The sequence below is a fragment of the Zootoca vivipara genome, chromosome 6 (genome assembly GCF_963506605.1).
Source record: "Zootoca vivipara chromosome 6, rZooViv1.1, whole genome shotgun sequence".
NCBI lineage: Eukaryota > Metazoa > Chordata > Lepidosauria > Squamata > Lacertidae > Zootoca > Zootoca vivipara.
The window spans coordinates 42848020-42869740 of NC_083281.1; the positions used below are offsets into that span (position 1 = coordinate 42848020).

Sequence of the window (21721 nt, forward strand, 5' to 3'; positions counted from 1 at the left end):
GTTATTATTTTTTGTTATCTCTATAGTAGTTTTTGTATAAATGGTGCCACGGACCCCCTGTCCACTGCAGTAGTCTATCCATGCCCACAGCCCAGGCTTGCGCCCCAGAAGAGTCACTTTGGTGCTGCCTAAGCAGCGGTTTGACTTCACCCCCGGAGGCGTGCTCCATGGTCTCTCGGGACAGACGGATGCCAACAAACATGTTGAGATCGAGTGAGGAGGGATGAGACTTTTAAAATACAAATCATACATACATACATCTATGTATGTATTATTATGTATGTATTATTATTATGTATGTATTAGATATTTTAAATGCGTTATTGTGAAATACCGGTAAGTGTAAGAGCTGCGGGTGATTGTAGAAGTTAGCAAATGCTAACTTCGATGGGGCTACGGAATTTCCTTCGTTAGCTCCAGGGAGGGGAAAGGGGAGGACCTTTCTCCCGGCTCCGCCTCGATGCTGCAGCGAGAAGGGAGGAAAACACTGATTTTATTCGGCCCTCGGCGGTTGCCGACCAAACCCAGGAGAAGCATACAGATTAAAAGAGAGTGAGAGAAGGCACTCCCCACTCCAGCCCTCACTTCCCCTTTTGAAAGTCGCCCGTGTGAGGAACATAATGCGAAAACAACGACATCGCCAAAAGGCTATGTGTAACCCTAGAGAAGCCGCTCTAACCAGAGCTCTCTATCATGGAAGCCGGAAGTGTTTCTATGGTAACACTGAAGTTGTGACAGCCCGATTGAAAGAAAGTGGGGGATCCCCCGGAAGTAGTGGCGGTTGCTGCGTCAAAAGGGCGGGGCTTCTGCTGGGTGTCAAAGGTCAGTAAATATTGGTGACGTCAGACTGCCAAGATGGCGGAAGGGTGAGCGTAACTGGTATCGCTGGGAGTGGTGCCTTTGCGACCGGGGGGGGGGACCTGGGGGCGAATGAGGAGGAGGGGCGGGTGGTTGTGCCTGAGCTCCGCCTCGGGACCCCTCGACTAATTAGGCAGGAAAGAGTACCGCTGGTAATGCACAGAGTGCGTTCCTTTGGCCCTGAGTTAGTGTTGTTAGCCCCGCCCCCTCCCTCTTGAGTCTGGGCACTCTTGTTTTGTAGAGGCAGCCCTGGCGGTGGTGGCGAAGCCAGACGATGAGGTGTGGGTTTTTCAGGGGAACAGGTTGCGGAGGAGAAAGGTAGGATTGTACTGTATAGTATTGGGGGGGGGTCGCGTTTGGCCAGTTTAGGATTGCTTGGGGGTAGGGCAACGTTGGCTGTTTTGGGAAGAGATCTAGGAATGCAGGGCTAATAGTGCGGTGAGGCCTTAGAATTGTCAAAGTGGGCATATCTGGGGACAATGGGAAAAGAGGGTCCTGAAAAACATCTGCTTTGTTACAGCACCTCAAATGATGTGTTTGGATGTGTGGGACTTGGGTTCAGACTCTCTGGCAGCCTTGGGTAAGCCACTGTGTTGCAGTCTGACCCATTTTGTAGGTCTGTTGTTAATATATGAGATTCTTCATCACTGACTCACTTTACCTTTCTTGCCATGTGCATCTGTTGAGGTAGTACCTTAGTGTGACAGATGGTGGGGGCATGCAGATTGAAGTGCAGTCGATTGCTATGCAGGGGGTTTAATGGTTTGAGGAAGGCTTTGAATCAAAGGTTCCTTAGCCAAGCCCTGTTCCTAGACCACTTGTATAGTCATTTATATACAGAACTCTAAAGTAGCACATATGAATGTGGTTATAGTGTGTTCCATGATGATGTATTAATTGTGGCAAACTAGAAAGACTGTGTGTGGGAGTGTGGGATTTACTGGGAGGGAACCAGTAAATCCACATTCTTTCACTACTCCCCAAACTAAATTATATGATTTAAACATGTGGCATAGGAGCCTCTAATTCACTTGTATGCCTTTGAGGCTGTGTGCTGTAAAAGCCTGAGTTATTATTTTGTTCATACCCTTCTTTTTCATAAATTTCTAGTAAATACTGTAGGAGGCTTGAGTTTGTATTACATTTTTTTGCATCGTTCACATCATGTTGGAGGAGTTCAATAATATTCCCTTAAACTTAAATAAGTATTTAAAAACCTGCTAACTTGTTAAAGTGCTTTCTATCTTGGGAGGTAATGTTGAGAAGGGGCAAAAGAGAGAGAAGGAAGGAGGTAATGTGTAACAATTCATGAGAAAAACGGGAGCCTTGGTCTGCGATAGTGCTGGAAAGTGTAGCTCAAGTTTTGAAATATTTGGATCTTGTGCCTAAGAATTTAAATTATTCTTCTACTTGTGGCAGGAGGAGGCCAAGCCAAGGACACAAGTGTAGTACAGTATTGATTTTAAGGTGTTTCTGCATTAGCTCTTGAAAGGGAAGGTCCTGAATTGGGGTTGGAAAAAGATTCTGCTAACATTTCATAGAAACAAAGGCTGCCGTTGTAGGGTTTGCTGCAGTAGCTGACTGTTCTGCATTCTTTGTCTTGAGTTTATTATGTAAAATTCCCAATTTCAGCTTCATATGTTTGTCCTGTAATAGGGAAGATGGAGGCTGGTGGAGGAGCTGGCTACAGCAAAGCCTTCAGACAGTCAAAGATAAGGTAGGTGGGTCTGCTTTTTATCCACTGGTAAACTAGAGAGAGAGGCTGTCAAAAAGACACATGCTGCCTGAGGCTGGTGGGAGTCCATCATGGTCTGGGGCATCAAGTTGGCTACTTCTGAATTAATGACTGATGACTCCCTTTGTAAGAAAAACCTCTTTGCTTATTATGCTACTGTACTGAGTATTAGGTACCAAGGAAAGGCCATGATCTTTGTGCCCCTGCTTATGAGCCTTTCTCAGGCGCCTGCTTGCCAGCTGTTGGAAATGAAACACTGAACACCTTCCCCATCCTGGTATTATCCAACTGTTTGGGACTACAGCTCAGACCCACACAGCATGGCTGTAGGATCTTGAGGCTGATGGGAGTTGTAGTTAAAAGCAGCTGGAGGACCCCAGGTTGGGGAAGGCTGAACTAGATGACCCACTTTGGCCTGATCTGCCAGGGTTCATTGGAGTACCATTCACATCTCACAGTCATGTTTCATGTATCTGTTATTGGAATTAAAAATGCTTGTTTTGGGATCAGTTGTGAACATGCTCCTGAAGCCACGTGAGGTGATTGGAACAAGAGCTGTCAGGTGCTTATCGTTTCGGATATATGAATTCTGTTTTCTCCTCCTGATGGCCACACTCTTAGATTGATAAACACATGGTGTTCTTTGATTGTTAACCCCCAATCCAGGCTAACTACCACACTCATTGGAAATTCAGCCACAGTGTACCCAACAATAAGTATATTCTCCTCTCACTCTGTTGCAGTCCACAGAGGCCTTGGAGTTCATGAAACGTGACCTGACCGAGTTCACGCAAGTGGTCCAGCATGACACAGCCTGCACCATTGCTGCCACTGCCAGTGTGGTCAAGGAGAAGCTGGCTGTGAGTGGACATCAAAAACATAAATGGAGGGAGAGGCAGGGGCAGGAATGCATGTCATTGGGAAGGGCTGGCAGATTTTTATTTGTGTTTACCATTTCCCTCTCCCCACAACTTTTTTCATTATTCTCTTTGTTGATTTGGTGTATCAAGCCCATAGCAATACTAGGCTTTGTGGGATATTGCCCACTCTGGTTCCTGTGCCTTAGATTAGTTTTCATTGTGAATTTCTTTGTTTTTGTGAAGACGGAAAGTTCCTCGGGTGCGACAGAGAAAGTGAGAAAAGGGCTCTCCAACTTCCTGGGTGTTATCTCCGACACATTTGCACCTTCACCAGATATGACCATTGACTGTGACGTCATAACCCTGATGGCGACCCCTTCTGGAACAACAGAGTTATACGACAGTGCCAAGGTGCCTCCAGTCTCTACCCCCAAAAGGTGGCCTCTGTCCCCGCCATTAATGTCTTGTGCTCATATGCTTCTCCCTGTCTGTCCTCTTCCAGGCTCGGCTGTACAGCCTTCAGTCTGACCCAGCCACCTATTGCAATGAACCTGATGGTAAGTTGGGGGCTGATTTGGACTGAAAAACCCCACAGTCAGGGAAATGTTTGGGTGAACTATCTTCTTCTTCTTCTTTGGCAATCACTCGTAGCCGAGTAAGATTGTCTTCCATAAACACGATTTTAACAATGGGCCCATAAGGGACTGTGGAGGCCAATTCTGGATCCACACGTCCTTCCACAGTCTATCTATCTGGAGGATGACTGAAGTCCACAACGTGCTGTTTGCTTTCATAATGCAAAACCTGGTGGGATGCCCCAAATTTTGAAATGCAGGCCTTGCTAAAAGAAAAAGTAACTTCTAGGTTTGGGGGCTGCAGTAGAAAGGAGGTAGGGTGACGGGTTGTGGATTGTGGGTTGCAGTGGAAGCATTATGCTTCATCATGGGAGGCTATTCTCAGAATTCCTGCTCAGCCATGGGTGACCTCTGGCAAGTTAGACTTTTTGCAAAAAATGAGGAAGGGTTGCAAGGCACCTGCTTCTCATGAAAGCCAAGTTGTACCTCCCCCTCCCCTCTCCTGCTGCTTTCCCCCCACCCTCTGCCACTCCCCCTATTCTCACAGTGTTCTCTGCCAGACTGGCAAGGGTGAAGCTACCCTGAAACCTTCTTGGCCTGGAGAGGCAACCAGGATAGTTTTGCACTCCACTTTCCAGCCATTAATGGCTGCACACACCTGCTGGTCTTTTAAGGTCAGAAGAGTCAGTTCTGGAAGACTGAGATCCTGCCAGGAATATAGGTGTGTGGGCAGAAACCATGGAAACTTAAGCCTAAGAACAGTGTAATACAGTGCTGTAGAAGCTTTTTTGGCTAGCTGACCCATATCCTTATCTCTCCAGCCCTGGAGGGCCAACTTGAACCCCCTAGCTGGACAAGACTGGCCCACAGGCCAGAGGTTTCACATCCATGGCATAGCCTGACCTCTGTCGTCTGCAGAGTGCCTTAAGAAAGGGGAGGAACTGTAAACAAATGCGTGGGAAGTCTGGTGGATGCCTGCCAAATCTGCTTTGGGGATGCCCACTTGGAGTGTTAAACTTACATACAGGTGGAGGGTGGGGAGACAGTTTGTGAAATGAGTTGAATCTATGTATTGTTGTTTCATTTGTTCCTTGTCTTAGCCAAAAAATCTCAAGATGATTAATAATAAAGGATACAATACAAATTCCAAAATTATATAGGAGATTCAAAGCACTGAAAGTGATCATACTTAGTAATTTAAGATATAGAGGATTTAAATAAACTTGAAAGGATAAAAATACGTTGTTATTGCTACCATATGTTTGTTTTATACCTATGCTATTTTTTTTATTAGTTTATGTATGACTATTACCTAGTATGTGTTGAAGATGTGATATAGCAGAAAAGCAAATCTCATAAATAAATATACCGGTGTATGTATGTATGTGTGTGTGTGTGTGTGTGTGTATATATATATATATATATATATATATATATATATATATATATATATATATATAATGGCCAGAGCAGCAAGAAAAGGAGAGGGGGGGAAATAATCATTATATATTTGGGGAAAGAGGCAAGTCTTTAACTGGTGCCAGTATGGTGTTGATGTAGGTGCCAGGCAAGTCTCTTTGGGAAGAGAATTCTGCTGAAGAGGCCCCTTCGTGTCATTTACACACACACACACAGAGAGAGAGAGAGAGAGAGAGAGAGAGAGAGAGAGAGACGAATCTTGGTGATGCAATGTCATTGTACTGGAATAATTTCCCTGTGGGGCTATTAATTTTAATTTTAAAAAATGACAAAGCAAAGACATGATAATGGTCAGGAAAATCACCCCTCTCCTTTCTATAACACTAGAATTTGGGACGACCCAATTTGATTTGGTGGTAGGTTCAGGAAAGGTAAAAGGAATCGGCAGTTTTACAAAAGGCATAATTAATTTATGAGATTTACTGTCGCTAAACATGGGGTGCCTATATTGTAAAGGGCTTTAAAGAAAAGGATTGAACAAATTCATGGTCACATGATCTCTCAACAGCATTGAGGCCAAATGAACATAGTTAAAGGGACTTTTCTTGTGCAGAGGCGCTGCTTATATTATGGGGATGGGGCCAAAGGGGGGCTGCCCCTTTTACTTTTTGTCATGGCACCCTTAGGTACAGTCTTCATAAAGCATATTCCACCAAAGCCAGGAAGGTGTGGATGTGTCAGTGTCCAGAGCTTGAGAATTTCAATGTGTCTAGTCTTCCAACCCCCACCCACCATTTGAGCTCTCTGTAATATATCTCTGTCTATAAGCCTCTCTCAAATAGCAGACTTCTCGAACTCAAGGCTTCTCATCCACGGCTATAGTTCCACAGTTAAGCAGGCTGTGGTTTATCTCTTAAAGTCCATGCCACTTTGTTTACACTGCCAAAGTAGCTTTATCTCACAAGCAGCAGTGTGGCAGGAATCCCGTTCTCATAATCACAGACAGCACAGCATACATTATAGGAAAAACAAGTTAACATAATTTTCACCACTGCCTCCTTGAGAGACTGCAATCTGTCATGGTGTAGTGCTGGTTTTGGTTTGTTGTCCAACAAACTTTGGCCATTTAAGAACATAAGAGCCTGCTGGATCAGGCCAGTTGCCCACCTAATGCAGCATCTTGTTCTCACAGTGACAAAACAGATGGTTGTAAGAAGCATACAAGCAAGACATACTTGAGTGCAACAGCACTCTCTCCTCCAGTGTTTTCCAGTAACTGGTATTCAGAAGTATGCTGCCTCCAGTAGTGGAGGTAGAACATGGCCATCTTGGTTAGTAGCTGTTGTGGGCTTTATCCATGAAGTTGTGTGATCCTCTTTTAAAGCCATTCAAGTTGGTAGCCATCACTGCCTCTTGGGAGGGGGGCAGCGAATTTTATATATGCTTTTTGGAAAAGTACTTTTGTTTGTTCTGAATCTTCTAACATTCAGCTTCATCGAAGGTCCCTGAGTTCTAGCATTAAGAGAGAGGGACAAAAATCTTTCTCTGTCCACTTTCTGCACACCATGCATAATTTTATTATTTAGTTATTAGATCTGTGTACTGCCCTTCCTCTGAAGGTCACAGGGCAGTTCATAACACGATACAAAATGAAAACGCAAAATACATAATACAACAAACACATTAAAAAAGTCATAGAATGTTAATCAGCCAAATGCCTAGTTGAAGAGAAATGTTTTCACCTGGCACCTAAAGGTAATGTAATGAAGGTGCCAGGCAAGCCCCCTTGGGGAGCGCATTCCAGAAACAGTAAGGCCCATGCTCGTGTTGCCACCTTTCAGATTTCTTTAACTATACTTTCCACCAGTCTTCCTGGGAAAGATGTTAAGCTAACCAGACTGCAATTTTCCAGGATCCCCCTTGGATCCCTTTTTGGTGTTACATTGGTCACTTTCCAGTCCTCAGGTACAGAAGCTGACTGTACCACTTGTGATGTGGTGGTGTTTCTTCCATCCTCTGCAGGACCCTCTGAGCTCTTTGAGGCCTGGCTATTGCACTTCAACCTAGAGGAGAAGAAAGGGGAGATCTCGGAGCTGCTGGTGAACAGCCCTTCCATCCGCTCTCTCTACTCCAAGATGGTAAGGTGGTGCAGTGTGGCTTAGTCCCTTGATCTTCTGGGTCTTGTTTTCAAACAGTTGCTCTAGAAGTTACGTAGTTGCTCACAATTATCTGTGGGGTGGTGCTGTTCTCTGTTCTGAAGGAAGAGGCAGGGCTCCAGAACGTGTCCATTGCAATCCCTGTATAATGCTTTTGAATGCAGGAAAGTTTGGTTCCTAATAGAAGATTCTAGGGAGCAGCAGTGCCTTAAATCTTTCTAGGGGTTTCTTCCCTTACCTCTTACAGAGGTAATCTCTCTACCCATAATTCCATACACACATTCAGCCATGCATCAAGATCTTATTAGATCTTGTCTTATTAGCGTCCCCCCAGTGTGGAGGAGTCTCTGTATATGCATGCAGGGCCTGTCCCACACTTGGTGTTGATGGGGCTATGGAGTGCAACCCCACAACTGCCTTGCTCTCCTGGGTGAACCTATGTGGGGTTGTGCGTACTCCCCTAATGTGATTCTGGTTTAAGACACCTGTATCCACTGCATCTCTGTTCATCCTTCTGTTTCCTTCCATTGACATCAGGTGCCAGTGGCTGTGTCCCATTCTGAATTCTGGCAACGCTACTTCTACAAAGTCCATCAGCTGGAGCAGGTGAGTTTGTAGAGGTTATCTCTGGGAGCGACTGAGACAGAGGCAGTTTTGCTCCATTGCAAGATGCATTAAGGGGCAACACAAGGGTGTTTGAAGGAGGGTGCAACAGTGTCTTTCCAGGACAGTCTTCTAAGTCACATTTCCAGAGATGCTTATAGGCCTTTTTCATGTACACCTGTGAGCACACAGGGTGGCTCCTACCTCATCCCTTAATGCAGCTTGCTTGCCAAGCCCTTCCTGTCTTTTTTCCTGAAGCAGACAGTGTGTCACTTAGCATTCAGTAGCACTGTGGAACAGCAGAACCCTTGGAAATGTCCTAGGCTTGTAGAATTCTTTGAGATTCTGGCCTGCTCATTTGGGGGGTGGGGGTGGGAAGTGGTAGGAGAGTGCTGCTGCTTCAGACTCATGCTCTTATGAAGAGACTGGAGCAGTTGAAAGAATCAAGCATGCAAGTGGTAAGGCGGCATATGTGGTCACATTTCAAATGACTTGGAAGTCTAGATGCAAAGTGCAGCTTGAACTAAGGAGAAGTGGAAGGAGTGGCTGTTTTGTATGGTGAGGGATTGTTTGTTAGCAGGAAACACTTTGCTTGTGCCAAGACATTTTAAAGTCAAGCCTTTGTTAGCCCAAGTCTTGTCAGCCTGTCAGAATCATGAGCAATGAACATCAACTGGTAAACCTGCAGATGAGGGTTTACACTCAGGCCTATGAGGTTGCTGTTGATGCTCATGGCGAGGACTTCCCATAGTACCTTCTAGGGGCTTGCCTTGAGGCCTGGCCACAGAAGCTTCTGCCCTACTCTTGGGCATGTCCCTTTGGCTTAGCTCTATAAGTATTTCCTCTCTTTCCCTTGCTTGCCACCTTCCTTCCCATGTGCAGCTGTCAGAAATCTTTTCTCACCTGGGAGTATGAGCTCTTGAACTCTGCCTGCAGGGCTAGTCTTGTGCCCTCTCCCTGGTCAGCAGGTGAGCAACTTCTGACAGCCATCTGAATTCCTTTCTGTCCCAGGAGGAGGTCCGGAGAGAGGTTTTGAAGCAGCGGGCAGAACAAAGTGTTAACGCAGAAGAGCCAGGCTGGGAAGAGGAAGAAGGTTAGTGAACAGAAATTGCTTCCCAGCTGGGCAAGATACCTGGAGGGGTCTTCTGGCCCTTTTGTTTGTAGTTTCCTGCATTTTATGCACAATTTATTTATTGAAAAGATGCCTACTGTATCTTTCCACTAATACGGTAGCTTTTGGGGCAACTTCCGTGCCAAATTAAAACCATGCAAGGATAAAATACAAAATAAAACTCAGATCAACATCAGAAGAGCATCTGCCTTGAGAACAAATACAATGACTAAACCACTATCCTTTATATCTCCAGAAATTGGGACAATAGAGAAGAATTCACTAGCTGCCTAAAAGAATAGTAAAGGGAGAGCCTAGGCATATACCTATGGGAAGGGCCTTCCATCATTTTGGTGCGATGGTAGAAAAGGTCTTGTCTTTGGTAGCCACCTGTCTAACCCCTGAAGGTGGAGTTAATTGAAGCAAGGCCTCAGCTGATGAATTCAGGACATGTGCAGATCTATTTGACAGGTGACAGTTCTTCAGGTAACCAGTTCCCAGGTAATTCAGGCCTCCACATAGGTGAGAACCAGTATTTTGAAATCTTCTTGGAGACAGATTGGGAGTTGGCGTGTCTTTATTAAGCCGAAAGTTGCAATATTGGCTGCCTCCTTAGCAGCTGGGTTTGTTTTGGCTATTTAAACATCCTTTTCTGATGGAGTCTGCAAACATGCTCTAGCCCCCTAAAGTTTTGCTCTGGGTTGCAGTGTAAGAGTGAGTTTTTCTAGGCAAGTTGCCCATCCTCCTCTAGCTGTTTCTGTTTGGGGATTCCCAGGTTAGTCTGCCTTGATGGTTAAGTAGCCCTATTGGTGTACAGAGTAACATAAGCCACACACACACACATATATAAAGATGGGGCCCTCACCTGAAGTTTCACTAATGAATGCAGATAAAGTTTTTTCTTGTCTTATTGCACAAACAAATCTTAGGAGCTGTTTTGCTTAGCAGTGTTACAATTTTTGGACATTTTTAAAGCTTGAGAGAAAGGGAGAAAAAAATCACAGGCATCCTGGCAGGGGGAAATTGTGGCTTATTGCTTGGTAGTGCCCTCATTGCTAAGAAATAACACACCAGGAAGTACAAAAGAGAAGGGCAGGGGAGAGAAACCTTCTGTTTGTAGGGAAACTCCTGGCATTATTACTATTCAGAAGGCTGTAAGGAAAACTTCCTGATCAGTCTTTCCCTTACCAAGTCAGAGGGAAAAGCAAGAATTTCCCCCTGCTTGTTTCCCACGTCTCATTTCCCCCTGCTTATGAATGTCATCAGTGACACATTCACCCACCCGTTTTGCCTCACTCTCTCAACTCTTCTACCACAGAGGAATTCCTTGGGTCGTCCTCCTCCCAGTCTTATGTCTGCTCGCAGTCTCCCCAAGAGGTGAAGCCAGCTTCCCCCACCTCTGCAGCAGTGCTCACTCCGACCCTGGAGGCATCGGTGGAAAGCTGGGCTATGCTGAGCACTGCCCCGGCAGAGGTGACTCCATCTGAAAGCAGTGAAAGCATCTCTTTGGTGACTCAGGTTGCAAACCCTGCTGCTGCTGCTTCACCTGCTGTGCCCTTACAGACTGGAGCCCAGCTCTCTGGGGCAGGGGACATCTCTCAGAGGCTGCAGGAAGCTACCGCAGAAGAGCAGACCTCACTTGCAAAGCCAGCGGAGCCTGCACATCCTTCCCCAGCTGCTCCAGAGGCAAAGCCTTCCCCAGAGCAACCCAAGGAGCAAGCGGAGGCCAAGCCAGTGAGCAGGATAGAGACTCTGCGAGAGGATGGGCCGATGGATCTGCGACTCTTTGAACTCAACTCTGACAGCGGGAAATCCACTCCCTCCAACAATGGGAAGAAAGGTGGGTAGCCTGGACAGTGCTCAGTGAGCCCAAACCTCAGCCCTCTGTAAATGTGCATTAGCATGTGGAAAGTTACCCATTTGCAAGCCCCTCTTGACCCTTGACAGCTCTGGAACAATACCCATTTCCATGTTGCTGTGGTCTGGTTACAAAGGTGTGGATGCCGCACAGCCTTGAGTGCATTTGTTGTTGTTTAGTGACTTCTTTCCTGCTGTGGCATTTGTGGCACATCAAAAGCCTTGAGCAGGGGACGCCTCTGTTGTTCTTTCTTTTCATTTCAGGCTCTAGCACAGATATTAGTGAGGACTGGGAAAAGGACTTTGACCTGGACATGACAGAAGAAGAGGTGCAGTTGGCCCTCTCCAAGGTGGACATCTCTGGGGAGGTGAGTCCTTGCAGGCAGCCAGGTCCAGAAGACCGTCCCTGGGGTTCTTGGGATGGCGGCAGAACATATTACAAAGGCCGTTTGATCACTGGCTTACTCCCAGGAAAGGGTTGTAGGGTTGCAGCCTTAAGAGGGCTTTCAGAAGAGACAATGAGGACCTTATTTTTCTTTATTTTGTTGCTGACACCTTTGTGATGTGACACTAACATGTACATGACTTGTGTTGGACACAGGCATGTCCTTGTGCTCCAGAAAAAATGCCACGCCTGCTCTTTTGTAGAAGGGGAACAGCCAGGCACTGAGGAGGAGGAGGAAGAGGAGGAGGACTATCTTAATGCTTTAGTTCTCTCTCTGGCAAGACTGCTGACTGGGATCCAGTCACTTGTATCTTCAAGGCCACATTTATTTTAGCTGAATTTGGGGAAACCACTTGAAGAATCCGTTGGGTTGAGCTATTTCAGTTGCATTTATTTGATTTCCTCATTGCCAACAGCTGAAAGTCTGTAAAATTTTGATAATAAGCGTGATTTGCAATGGGGGTTGAATAATTTTGATTGCAACTGTATATATGGCTTCTGGTCTCAGGTTTTAATAATGATTCAGCAGCACATAGACTGGATTGATTGGTTGGTTCTTTGCAAGGCAAAGAATCAATGAACTTAAAATGCTTTAATTTGCTGGCAGCTCTTGGCCTAACCCTGTGCACAATCATTGTGTGACCTCGGTGCTTGCTGTTTGTCCCTTTGTAACATCCTACCTTAAAACACCTTTCTTCTTGCGCTCCCTCCCTCTCCTACTGCAGATGGAAGATGAAGAATGGGAAGACTGGGAATAACATGGGGTCGTCACTTCCGTGGTGCATCTTGGTATCTTCCCCCCACCCCCTTCCCCCCTCCGCACCATCCAATGTGAATTAAACCACAGAGCAACCGGTTCCTTTTTCCAGTGTAAATGTGTTCCGGGCTGGCTGCATCTCATCTCTGCTGAAATCCTGTTGGGGACCTTGGACCATAACCCACACTTGGATCCTGGTGGTGGCTGGTATCACGTGGGGCTGCCGAAGAGCCTCGGCAGAGGGAGTGGGGCACAAGGATAGGTGCATCTTCCCAGTAGGTCCTCTGGACTATTGCTTCTCTCAGAGCTGTCTTAGTGTGGATTTATTTTCCTTTTGGGGGGGCACAGTTTGAGGTGGGTGTCAGTTGATGGTGGTTTGGGGTGGGTGTGGGGTGAGTCCGACTGGGCTCTAGAAGATAATTAGGATTATTTTGCCTTTTCTTCACTAGGCTGGCCACTTCCTAGCTGTGCCTCCTTCTGTGTGAGTGTCTTCATGAAACCCAATAAGCTTTTAGAGAAGGAGAAGACAACCCCTCTAGCATGGTGTCTGATTGCTATTACCCATTTCCCTTAGCATCTTGCACTGCCTGATAGGAAGCCAGGACATTGAAAAGCTGGGAGAGTCCTCCTCTCATCCCTACCTATCCCTCCTGAACTGCTCCTTCTCTGCTTTTCTGGGACTTGAAGCACTTTTCAAAAAATAAAAATGAAATCTTAAGCTGAATCCTTGCTTAGCAGCTCGTGACACTAGCGGGAGCATCTGCTGCACAAGCTCCCCTGAATTGAACACAAGTGGAAGAAGATGTTCCTGCTGGGTTGTGCTGCTGAGACCTTATTTGAAAAGGGCTGGGTGTGAGTTTCTGTGGAGCTGCTGAATGGCGCAAGTGCAGCTCCTCTGCTGGTGACCTTGCTATTGGGCATCCCTGAGAAGCACTGACGGTCAGTGTTGAAGGACCAGCATTTGCCAAAGCCTCGTGCCCCTATTTCCCGCCCCCACTTGGGCTGATGCATTTGTCAATCTCTGTCTATGGCAGCCTTCGCCAACCTAGTGAAGGCTAGTATGTAGCAAGCCTCTGGAAAAACCCCATCCCCGGGGAGAGGTCTCTCATGCTCCCCAACCTTGCCAAGAGCTACAACTGCCTACAAGGCTGTGTTCCTTCCTTGCTCGCATCCCTCTGACCTTCTCTAGGCATATCTGTTTCCTTTTGGTACAATCCCCCCCTTCTCCTGATATGCTCCTTGCCACAGCATAGTTGAGTCGAAAGCGTCTGTAACTACTTGAGCATCTCTGACCTCAGAACTGATTAGCTCTGTTCATGCTTTTCTAAAATGGGTCCAAAATGGAAATCGGCTTCTTCTCCATTAGGAAGCTCTCCTGCACAAACTCCGTTGAAGCAAATGGGAGTTGTGCGGAGGTTCAGCATCTCCCTGATGCATACAGCTGTGACATAAAATGTCCTTATGATCCTCCCCAATGATGCAATATAACCGGGGGGGGGGGGTCCTGACTCAGGCTGGTTTCATACCAGAGCCCCTGTGGTTGAGCCTTCAGAAGCATCTGATACTTGTTAGAGCCATCCAGAGGCGGCTCCCTTCCAGCCTTCTCACAGTGCTGCTGCTCATTCATTCATCTTCTCAACAGTGCCTGGCTTCTTAAGAGTACCAGACAGGAATAAGAAAGTTCCTGCTACTTATTTCTCTTTCCCGCTCCAATTGGAAGCCAAACACTGCCAAAAGGAGAGTAAGCAAGTGAGCACGCAGCAGTGCTGTGCAAGAGCTGGAAGGAGGCTCTTAATGGGTCGCTTAGTAGCTGTTAGAATTTATAGCTGCTACAGTTACCTCTCCTAGAGGCTTCTGTATGAGCCAGCCCATGTAAATGAACCCCCATTTGGGGGAAACTAGCAACAGAGTCAGCCCTAAAAGCAGATTAAGGAGAGTGAAGCACCCAAGTTTCTTGGTTGCTTTGTGCACAGTTTCTTCTTGTGTTCGTCCTCGGTCCACATGAGCTGTTGCTTCTGAAATGGGGATCAGTGGTGGAGCACATACATTCATGCTGCATCCCTGTCATCTCCCTTTAAAAGGATCATGTAGCAGGTGGGTTTGACCACCTGCCCAAGTTGCTGGTATAAGGCCACTTCTATTCCTGTGATCTAAAACAGGATGTTCCCTGCATTTGCAGGTACGAGCTCCACCACAGTCTTGAAGAGGCTGCTTTGGGGTGTGTCTTAATCATCCATATGAGGGCCTGGCTAAGTCATGGGACAGTTTAGTTTAGAAAATGAGCTATGTTCTACATCCCCTTGAAGACTGGATCTCATTGAGTTTAGCAGAGCATAGGGGTGCCAGGAATCCGTGGTGTGACATCTGCCTAGAAGAGCCCAAATCCAAGTGTCTGAGAAGGATGGTGGCTGTCAAGGGACATCTGTGGCTCCTGCATCAGCTTACTTTTATAGATGTGTCTGTGTGATGATGGGGCAAAGCATGGTAGTATAGAGCCAGATTCTGTTTCAAGGAGGTAGCCAAGGGGACGAGACTCATTCCCAGTTGGGGTTGGGGAAAATCACTGAGGCTCTGATTTCATCATAACTGCATAATTCATTTTCTTCTCTCTTTTTTCTCTTGGTTGTGCAATATTCTCTCATTTTTAAATTATACTGCAACTCCCTGGACTGTTTTCTAGCTGGGGTGAAGAAGTGACTCTAACAGCTGTTTAGTTTTGTAATGATGACTTTCTCCTGAACCTTTTACAGACTTGCCGTTAACAGCAATTAAAAGAGTTCTACAGAAATGGCCTGGTGCTACTGGTTTCTTGACCTCCCCCCCCCCCCCGCCCTCACCAACCCTGTTGTGCAAGTAGGTGTAGCAGCCATAGTTTGGGAAATGTCTCCCCCCCCCAAATTCAGTTCAGATTCAAAGTCTTAGAAAGAACTTTCTGACACTGTTAACTTTGACAGTGGAATCAACAACTTCGGAAGGTGGTGGTTTTTCAACCAAGGTTGGCTGCCCACCTGCCAGAGATTCGTTAGCTTTGATTCCTGCATTGTAGGGGGTTGGACTAGATGACCCTTGGAGTCTCTTCCAACTCTACCATTCTATGATTCTCTTGCTTTCAGAGATGCCAAATAACACACTGCTGTCTTAGAGGGGATGAGAAACAAGACAGGCTGCATTGCCAGAATAGGGGTTACAACTAGCCACTATCCTCTTGTAAGATATGGTGGGATGGGAGGGTGAAGGAGCTGTACCTTCTAGTCTGAAGGGCAAGGTATTTAGGGGTGGCTGAAGAGAGAGAATGTGGGAGTGGCAGTAGGACCCCCCCCCCAGCTCTAGGTCCACCATGACAAAAATAAAAGCAGCTTCTATTTAGAAAGTTCCTTCTTTGGGGCCTTCATGAGAAGGGAGAAAGAGTGCTCTTGGGAGCAAGTAATCCACAGCCCCTGCTTGACCTCTGGCTGCAAGGGCTCTAGGGTGTCTTTCCTACCCTATCAGTTGCTCTTTCCTCACTCGCAGCCAAAGAGATTGCAGAAGCTTGTTAGATATATCTGCCAGCTATGGAAGGATGGGCTGTCACTCAGCAGACCCTGTGCTCTACATGCCTGAGGCCTTCAGTTAAAATGCTCTTGAGGTGCCAGCCTGGGGAAAACCTCCCTGTCAGAGCAGACCAGCCTTTGCCAACCTGCTGCCCTGCATTTGTTTAGTCTAAAACATCTTCACAGCACCAGGTTGGTGTACGCTGGAGCTTTTTACCTCCTCTTTTAGGCTGGAGCTGAAAATGCTAAGCTAGATGGATTGATGGGTCAGTACAAGACAGCTTCTTGGGGTTTTATATTTGACATGGGGGAAATATTTCTTTTCCAAAGTAACAAGTACTCCTGTGGGATGCCCACTGAAACAGTGCCTTTAAGGGGCAGCTGGGGAGGAGCAATCACCCTCCTTAAGAGTCATCACACATGCCCTTGGTCTGTTTTGGAATGCTTCTTAGAGGCAGCTTTGGATGGCAGAGAGAGAGAGAGTGGCAAGGGAAGACACACCTCTCTGCTCTTGTTCATATATCTCTGGAGGCCGGGGCCACTTCAAATTTGCCCAATGAGAGGGGGAAGTGTGCAAAGAATTGGGCAAGGATAGACCAGAAACTGAGCATAACGTTAAAATATATGTGAGCATTTTGGAAACAGCCTGTCCCCTTTTATTTGGGGCGAGTTTTTGACATGGTCCTTTTCTCAGGAGCTTGCTAACCACGGGTGCCAACTCACTTCTTCGATGGAAGGTCTCAGGATCATGTCCGGTTCCAACAGGCTTTTGAGGAGGTCCTGGCATTCCTCAGAAATCCCCAAGTGGCCAGGAATGGAGACCCCCTTCTGCTGGTGGCACAGCATCTTGGGGATATCAGTGTCGTCGAAGGGCAGGTTTGCACAGAGCATGACGTAGAGAACCACGCCCATGCTCCAAATGTCACCTTTCCGGCTGTCGTGGGGCACACCCTGCAGCACCTCGGGGGCTGCGTAGGCTGTGCTGCCACAGAATGTCTGGCTCAGCTCCTTCCGGTTTTTGGGGAGCAGCTTGGCAAATCCAAAATCGGTCAGTTTCAGGTTGAAACCCTGCAGGAGCGCATTCTCGCACTTGAGGTCACGGTGTGCCACGCCACAGCTGTGGCAGTAGCGGATTGCCTCCACCAGCTGGCGGAAGAGCGATTTGGCTCGGCTCTCGGGCAAGGGCCCCCCTTGCAGGACACAGTCAAACACGTCTCCATCCTCTGCTAGTTCCATCACCAGGTAGATCTTCCCGTCCGTTGACTCCAGCATCTCATACACTCGGATGATGTTCTTGTGGTCCAAGCGCTTGACGATCTGGAGCTCTCTGGGCAGGAATCTCTCGATAAACTCTGCAGAGGGAAATGGCAGAGCAAGCAAAGATGCATCAGGGGCTAACTAGCAACTAAGCTGGCAGGAGAAGAGCTGATTTACACATTCCTGGTAAAATTAAATCGGGATTCCCTCCAGGGAAATTATGTGTTTCTGTTAATGACCATGATGGTACTGGGGATATTCTCAAACAAGACATGATGACAATACACATAGTCTATCACCGATTATAGCTCACTGTCAAACAAAGACATAAAATAAAGCTATAATAAATAAACCACAGGTATGTGAATGTGTGGAAGGTAGCGACGAACTATTTACAGCATAGATGTAATGGTTTAAAAAAGACAGTTACAAAACGTATGCCCTATTATACAAGGGAAAGTTATTACATTTGATTCAGGACATTTGAATACTTTATAAATCATATTAGTTCATAGGCTGAGGGGGAATCTTGGCCATGTTCCTCCTTGCATGCAAATGAAATAAAGTCAGACCAAACAGGCATGAAATCCCCTTTTCTTTGGCCCCTAAGGACTCAGCTTATTAGTTTTTCCAGCAGGCAATATCCAAACTTCAGTGTACCAAGTAGTAAGGTTGGCCCCGTCCCAATTTTTTGAAAACAGTGCCACGGTCATTCTAGCTACTATAAGCATGTGTACTAGCAAGTCTATATTATGCACATTTTTATCACCCTCGACAAATATAAATAAAAGGGCTAACTGAGAAGTTCAGATAAAGTGGTAGTTTAAAATCTTATCAATTTCTCTGAATACCATTGTCCAAAATTCTTGCACTCTAGTACAACCCAACCATAGGTGGGGGTATGATTCAATTAAAGCATTTATATGCTGACTTTCAATATGCTAAAACAGTACACTAGAAATGAATGTTAAAAACAATTTAGTTGTAAAAAGCTTGAGAAAATAAATAGGGGTTGCCTGGTGCCTAAAAGACCTCTAAGCAGGTACTGGGCAAGCTTCCCTGGGAAAAGAGGAGTTACAACCGAAAAAGTCCTCTTACTAATTGCCACTCAGCACCCCGCAGACAAGGGAGTGAGGAAGACATTCAAAGATTTTGGGGCTTGGACTGGTCAATGTTGGAATGTTCCATCAGGTGCCCAGGTCATAAGCTATGGATTGAGATCTTAGCACCTAGAATTACACTTGAAAACACACCAGGAGTTAGTGGAGACCATTATTGGTTAAATGTGTTTCCAATACCTGATCCTAGTGAGGAAGCTTGTATCTGTGTCTGGAACTAGCTGTCCTTCCCAAGCAATCTTCAAAGCTGGTCCCCACCCAATCCACTGTATTAACTAGGAGAATGCCAGACCATGGATAACTATGGCCAGGCTCTATGTGCCAAGAAAAGGCCACAGCTAGTGTACCAGTTTTACTTGGTTGGAAGCTGCTCTGTGCCACTTAGCCCTCCAGCAAAAAGCTGGAGCTGTGATACAACCCCCTTCCCAACTGTCCACAACAGGCAGAATAGCAATGCCACCTCCATGGGCAAGGACTATTCCTGCTTGTTCTTAGGGATCTTTAGTTCACTGTCCTTACCGCCTCTTCTCCCCACCCCACCCCAAATGTTCTGGTGAAGCACCTGCAGAAAGGACAAATCCTGCAAAGTAGTAAACAGTTTGCTGCATGTTGTAGTAGAACAATCTAGACCAGGCATCCCCAAACTGCGGCCCTCCAGATGTTTTGGCCTACAACTCCCATGATCCCTACCTAACAGGACCAGTTTTTGGGGAAGGTGGGAATTGTAGTCCAAAACATCTGGAGGGCTGAAGTTTGGGGATGCCTGATCTAGACAGCCACATTGGCAAAGACAGCCCAGTCTCCATTCAGAGGAATGGCAATGCTTTTGCAAAGAGTGTTTCAATGACAATTGCAGGCAATTGGATCCTAGCTCCCTGGAGGAAAATACAGCCTACTGCGCCTATTTGTTCCTCGGTTTAGGTGTGTGAACTGGCAGAACCTCGTCTGTCTTGTGCTTAATGCTTTTTCCTGGCTCTTACCTTCTGGTCCTCCCATTTTGTCTATAATTTTCACGGCCACTTTTCGTTGGTGTTTTTTTGAAAAAGCTTCCTTGACCTTTGAATATGTCCCTTCTCCAATGGTTTTACCCATCTGGTAACCATGGGAGAGAAGAAACTCCTCCATTGTGTCTTTAACGTGCTCATCTGTCATTCTCAGGACATCATGTCATCACAAAGTATATACATCGCCGTCCTTCTCCTCCCAGACCAGGGTCTGCATTGGTTGCAGCCCAGGATGCTAGATCATTTTTCCTGCCCAGACAAGGTCCTTTGATGAGGGGTGAAACTGAGGTTGGACATCTTGAAACTTTGAGCCCCCATTGTGATGCAACCTTGTGTTACCTGAGGACCCCGGGCTGGAGGTAGTAGTTTTGCACCAATGGGAAGAAAGCAGACATGCTTCCTTGGAGAGCCTGCATTGCTCAAGCCCTCAGCTTCCTCCAGTGCCCTCCAGGGGGGTGATGGGTTAACCTGCCAAGAGGCCTACAGCTTTGAGGCCTTGGGTAAGAGATGAATATAGTCCACACTGTAGTGTAGTGAACCTCTTTATTTGTCCAGGGTGAACATGGACAATTAAGTTAGTCTGCTTTCCCCCATCATGGAAGTCTGCTGGCTTGAGGCTACTTGGCAGGGTTTGGGTCTAACTACGTCAGGCAACTCTTAAGAGTAAGTATTCCAATTCCCTCAACCATTTTCTTATTCAGTGAGATGATTTCCTTAAGAGTTTGTCATTGGACACATCTGCAAACCAGATAAACTCTTGTGGGTGCCACACACAACATGTTCTATTGGCTACAACAGAATGCTTCATTCAAGCCAAATTTCAAGTACGGAGAAGGGAACCTGTGGGCACTGCGGAAGGGGGCCTTTGCATGTGCTTCTGTATCTGGGACTCCTATTTTGGGAGTTGCACCTGTGGCTGCTGGAATTGCTGGGGATCAGTCCATGGTCTACTTCGAATCACTCATCTATGATGTATAATGGGACTTATCAGCACAGAGAGAGCCAGTGCGGTACAGTGGCCTCGTGGGTTGGGTCTGGGCACAGGGAGAGACGCCCTAGAGGCATTTGCAGCCAGAAGCCAAGCAGCAGCTTTGTTCCAAATGACTTGCTCTCTCATCAAGACCCCCAAGGAAGAACTACCCAAACAGAAACTGAAGGATGCAGCTGCTTTTATTCCTGTCCTCAAAGACCTACAGCAGGCTGGTGGGCCCCCACTGCCTCTCCTCTATTCCCCCTCTCCTCAATATCCTGCCCTTCTGGCCAGATAGCATGCCCTCCAACATTCCTCAGAAAATAGGGACATTCTACTCTACACCAGTAGAATGTCCCTATTTTCTGAAGAATGTTGGAGGGTACGACAGCTAGTGCTACCCCTATATTGGCTATGTAGCCAGCCTCATTGCCCATCCCCTCTAAGACAGCAGTGTGTCATCTGGAACCTCTGAAAGGAAGAGAACACACACACTTCCCAAACTTATGGCTGCACCTATTTGTGTACACAACAGAGAGCTTCCAGAATTTGCAAAAAGACAGGGCACAATATTCTGTCAAGATGAACCCCAAAACTAATTTGAAAACTCATTTGAAGGATCAGGCCAGTAGGCCACCTAGCTCATCATTATGCCTTCTGAAGGGCCAGCCAGGTGCATCAGAGAAATTTAAGAGCGGGGTCTGATGGGTTGTTGTTTTTCTTGTTTTTCATTAACTAGAGAACCCCTCACAATTACCATCTTTTAATAAGCTAAAAGGTCCCAGCAGTTCAAGCAGATCTTTATAAGGAAGATGATCAGTTTCTGAAAGAAAATACAATAATTTTGTTCTTTGGACTTCTGTAATAATGGCTGCCTGATAGCACTCTGGGCTTTGATGTTGGTGCTGTTGGGCAAACTGAATACCACCATCTTGTATGTTGGTAGCAAGACCTGGAACTATGCAGCCATGATGTTAAATGTATGAATAACTCAAGATCTAAAGGGCTGAGATGTCATAACTTGGAGTTAGGAAATAAATATACCCATTGTAAGTGGTTTTTCAAACAAAATCTTCAAGGCCCATGTTGTACACTAGAAAGTTAGAAACCAAAATTAAGCTGATCCCTCCCTTACCCATTAGGTAAAGACTGGTGTTTCTCTTTCTAAACCAGAGATGGGGAACTTGTGGTCCAACAGATGTTGGTAGACGCCAGCTCCCCTTAGCTCCAGCTAGCATTGATGAAGGGAACTGTAGCCCAAGGACATCTAGAGAGCCACAGGTTCCCCATCCCTGCTCTAAACAGACCCATGATGGTGGAGTCCCAACTTCTGCTTGGCATCTTTAAGGCATGTGGGCATTTTCATACAACACCACATGTTAAGGAAGACAAGAGAGACAGGTTTTCTAGCATCAACTTTGTGCCTCAGGAGGACCTGAAAGCCACATTACTAGAGAGGCTGGAGG

The 21721-nt window shown here is 46.4% G+C and overlaps 2 protein-coding genes across 4 annotated transcripts; one reads left to right on the top strand and one right to left on the bottom strand.

Moving 5' to 3' along the window:
• The first annotated feature begins 826 nt into the window (after positions 1–826).
• BSDC1 (BSD domain containing 1) lies at positions 827–15164 on the top strand. 3 transcript variants are annotated; one of them, XM_035121241.2, is made up of 11 exons: positions 827–866; positions 2515–2575; positions 3337–3453; positions 3697–3864; positions 3956–4010; positions 7470–7585; positions 8141–8209; positions 9218–9299; positions 10636–11157; positions 11439–11542; positions 12345–15164. In XM_035121241.2, the coding sequence occupies exons 1-11, from the start codon at positions 856–858 to the stop codon at positions 12375–12377; spliced, it is 1338 nt and encodes a 445-aa protein (XP_034977132.2). In that variant the 5' UTR covers positions 827–855; the 3' UTR covers positions 12378–15164. The 3 variants fall into 3 exon arrangements, with proteins under 3 accessions (XP_034977132.2, XP_034977131.2, XP_060131858.1); XM_035121240.2 differs by lacking the exon at positions 827–866 and adding an exon at positions 901–1176; XM_060275875.1 differs by lacking the exon at positions 827–866 and adding an exon at positions 1208–1438.
• Positions 15165–16596: 1432 nt separating this feature from the next.
• Positions 16597–19433, bottom strand: TSSK3 (testis specific serine kinase 3). Its single transcript, XM_035121242.1, has 2 exons — positions 19262–19433; positions 16597–17258 (listed from the first exon to the last, which is right to left on the bottom strand). The coding sequence occupies exons 1-2, from the start codon at positions 19431–19433 to the stop codon at positions 16597–16599; spliced, it is 834 nt and encodes a 277-aa protein (XP_034977133.1).
• Positions 19434–21721: the final 2288 nt, after the last annotated feature.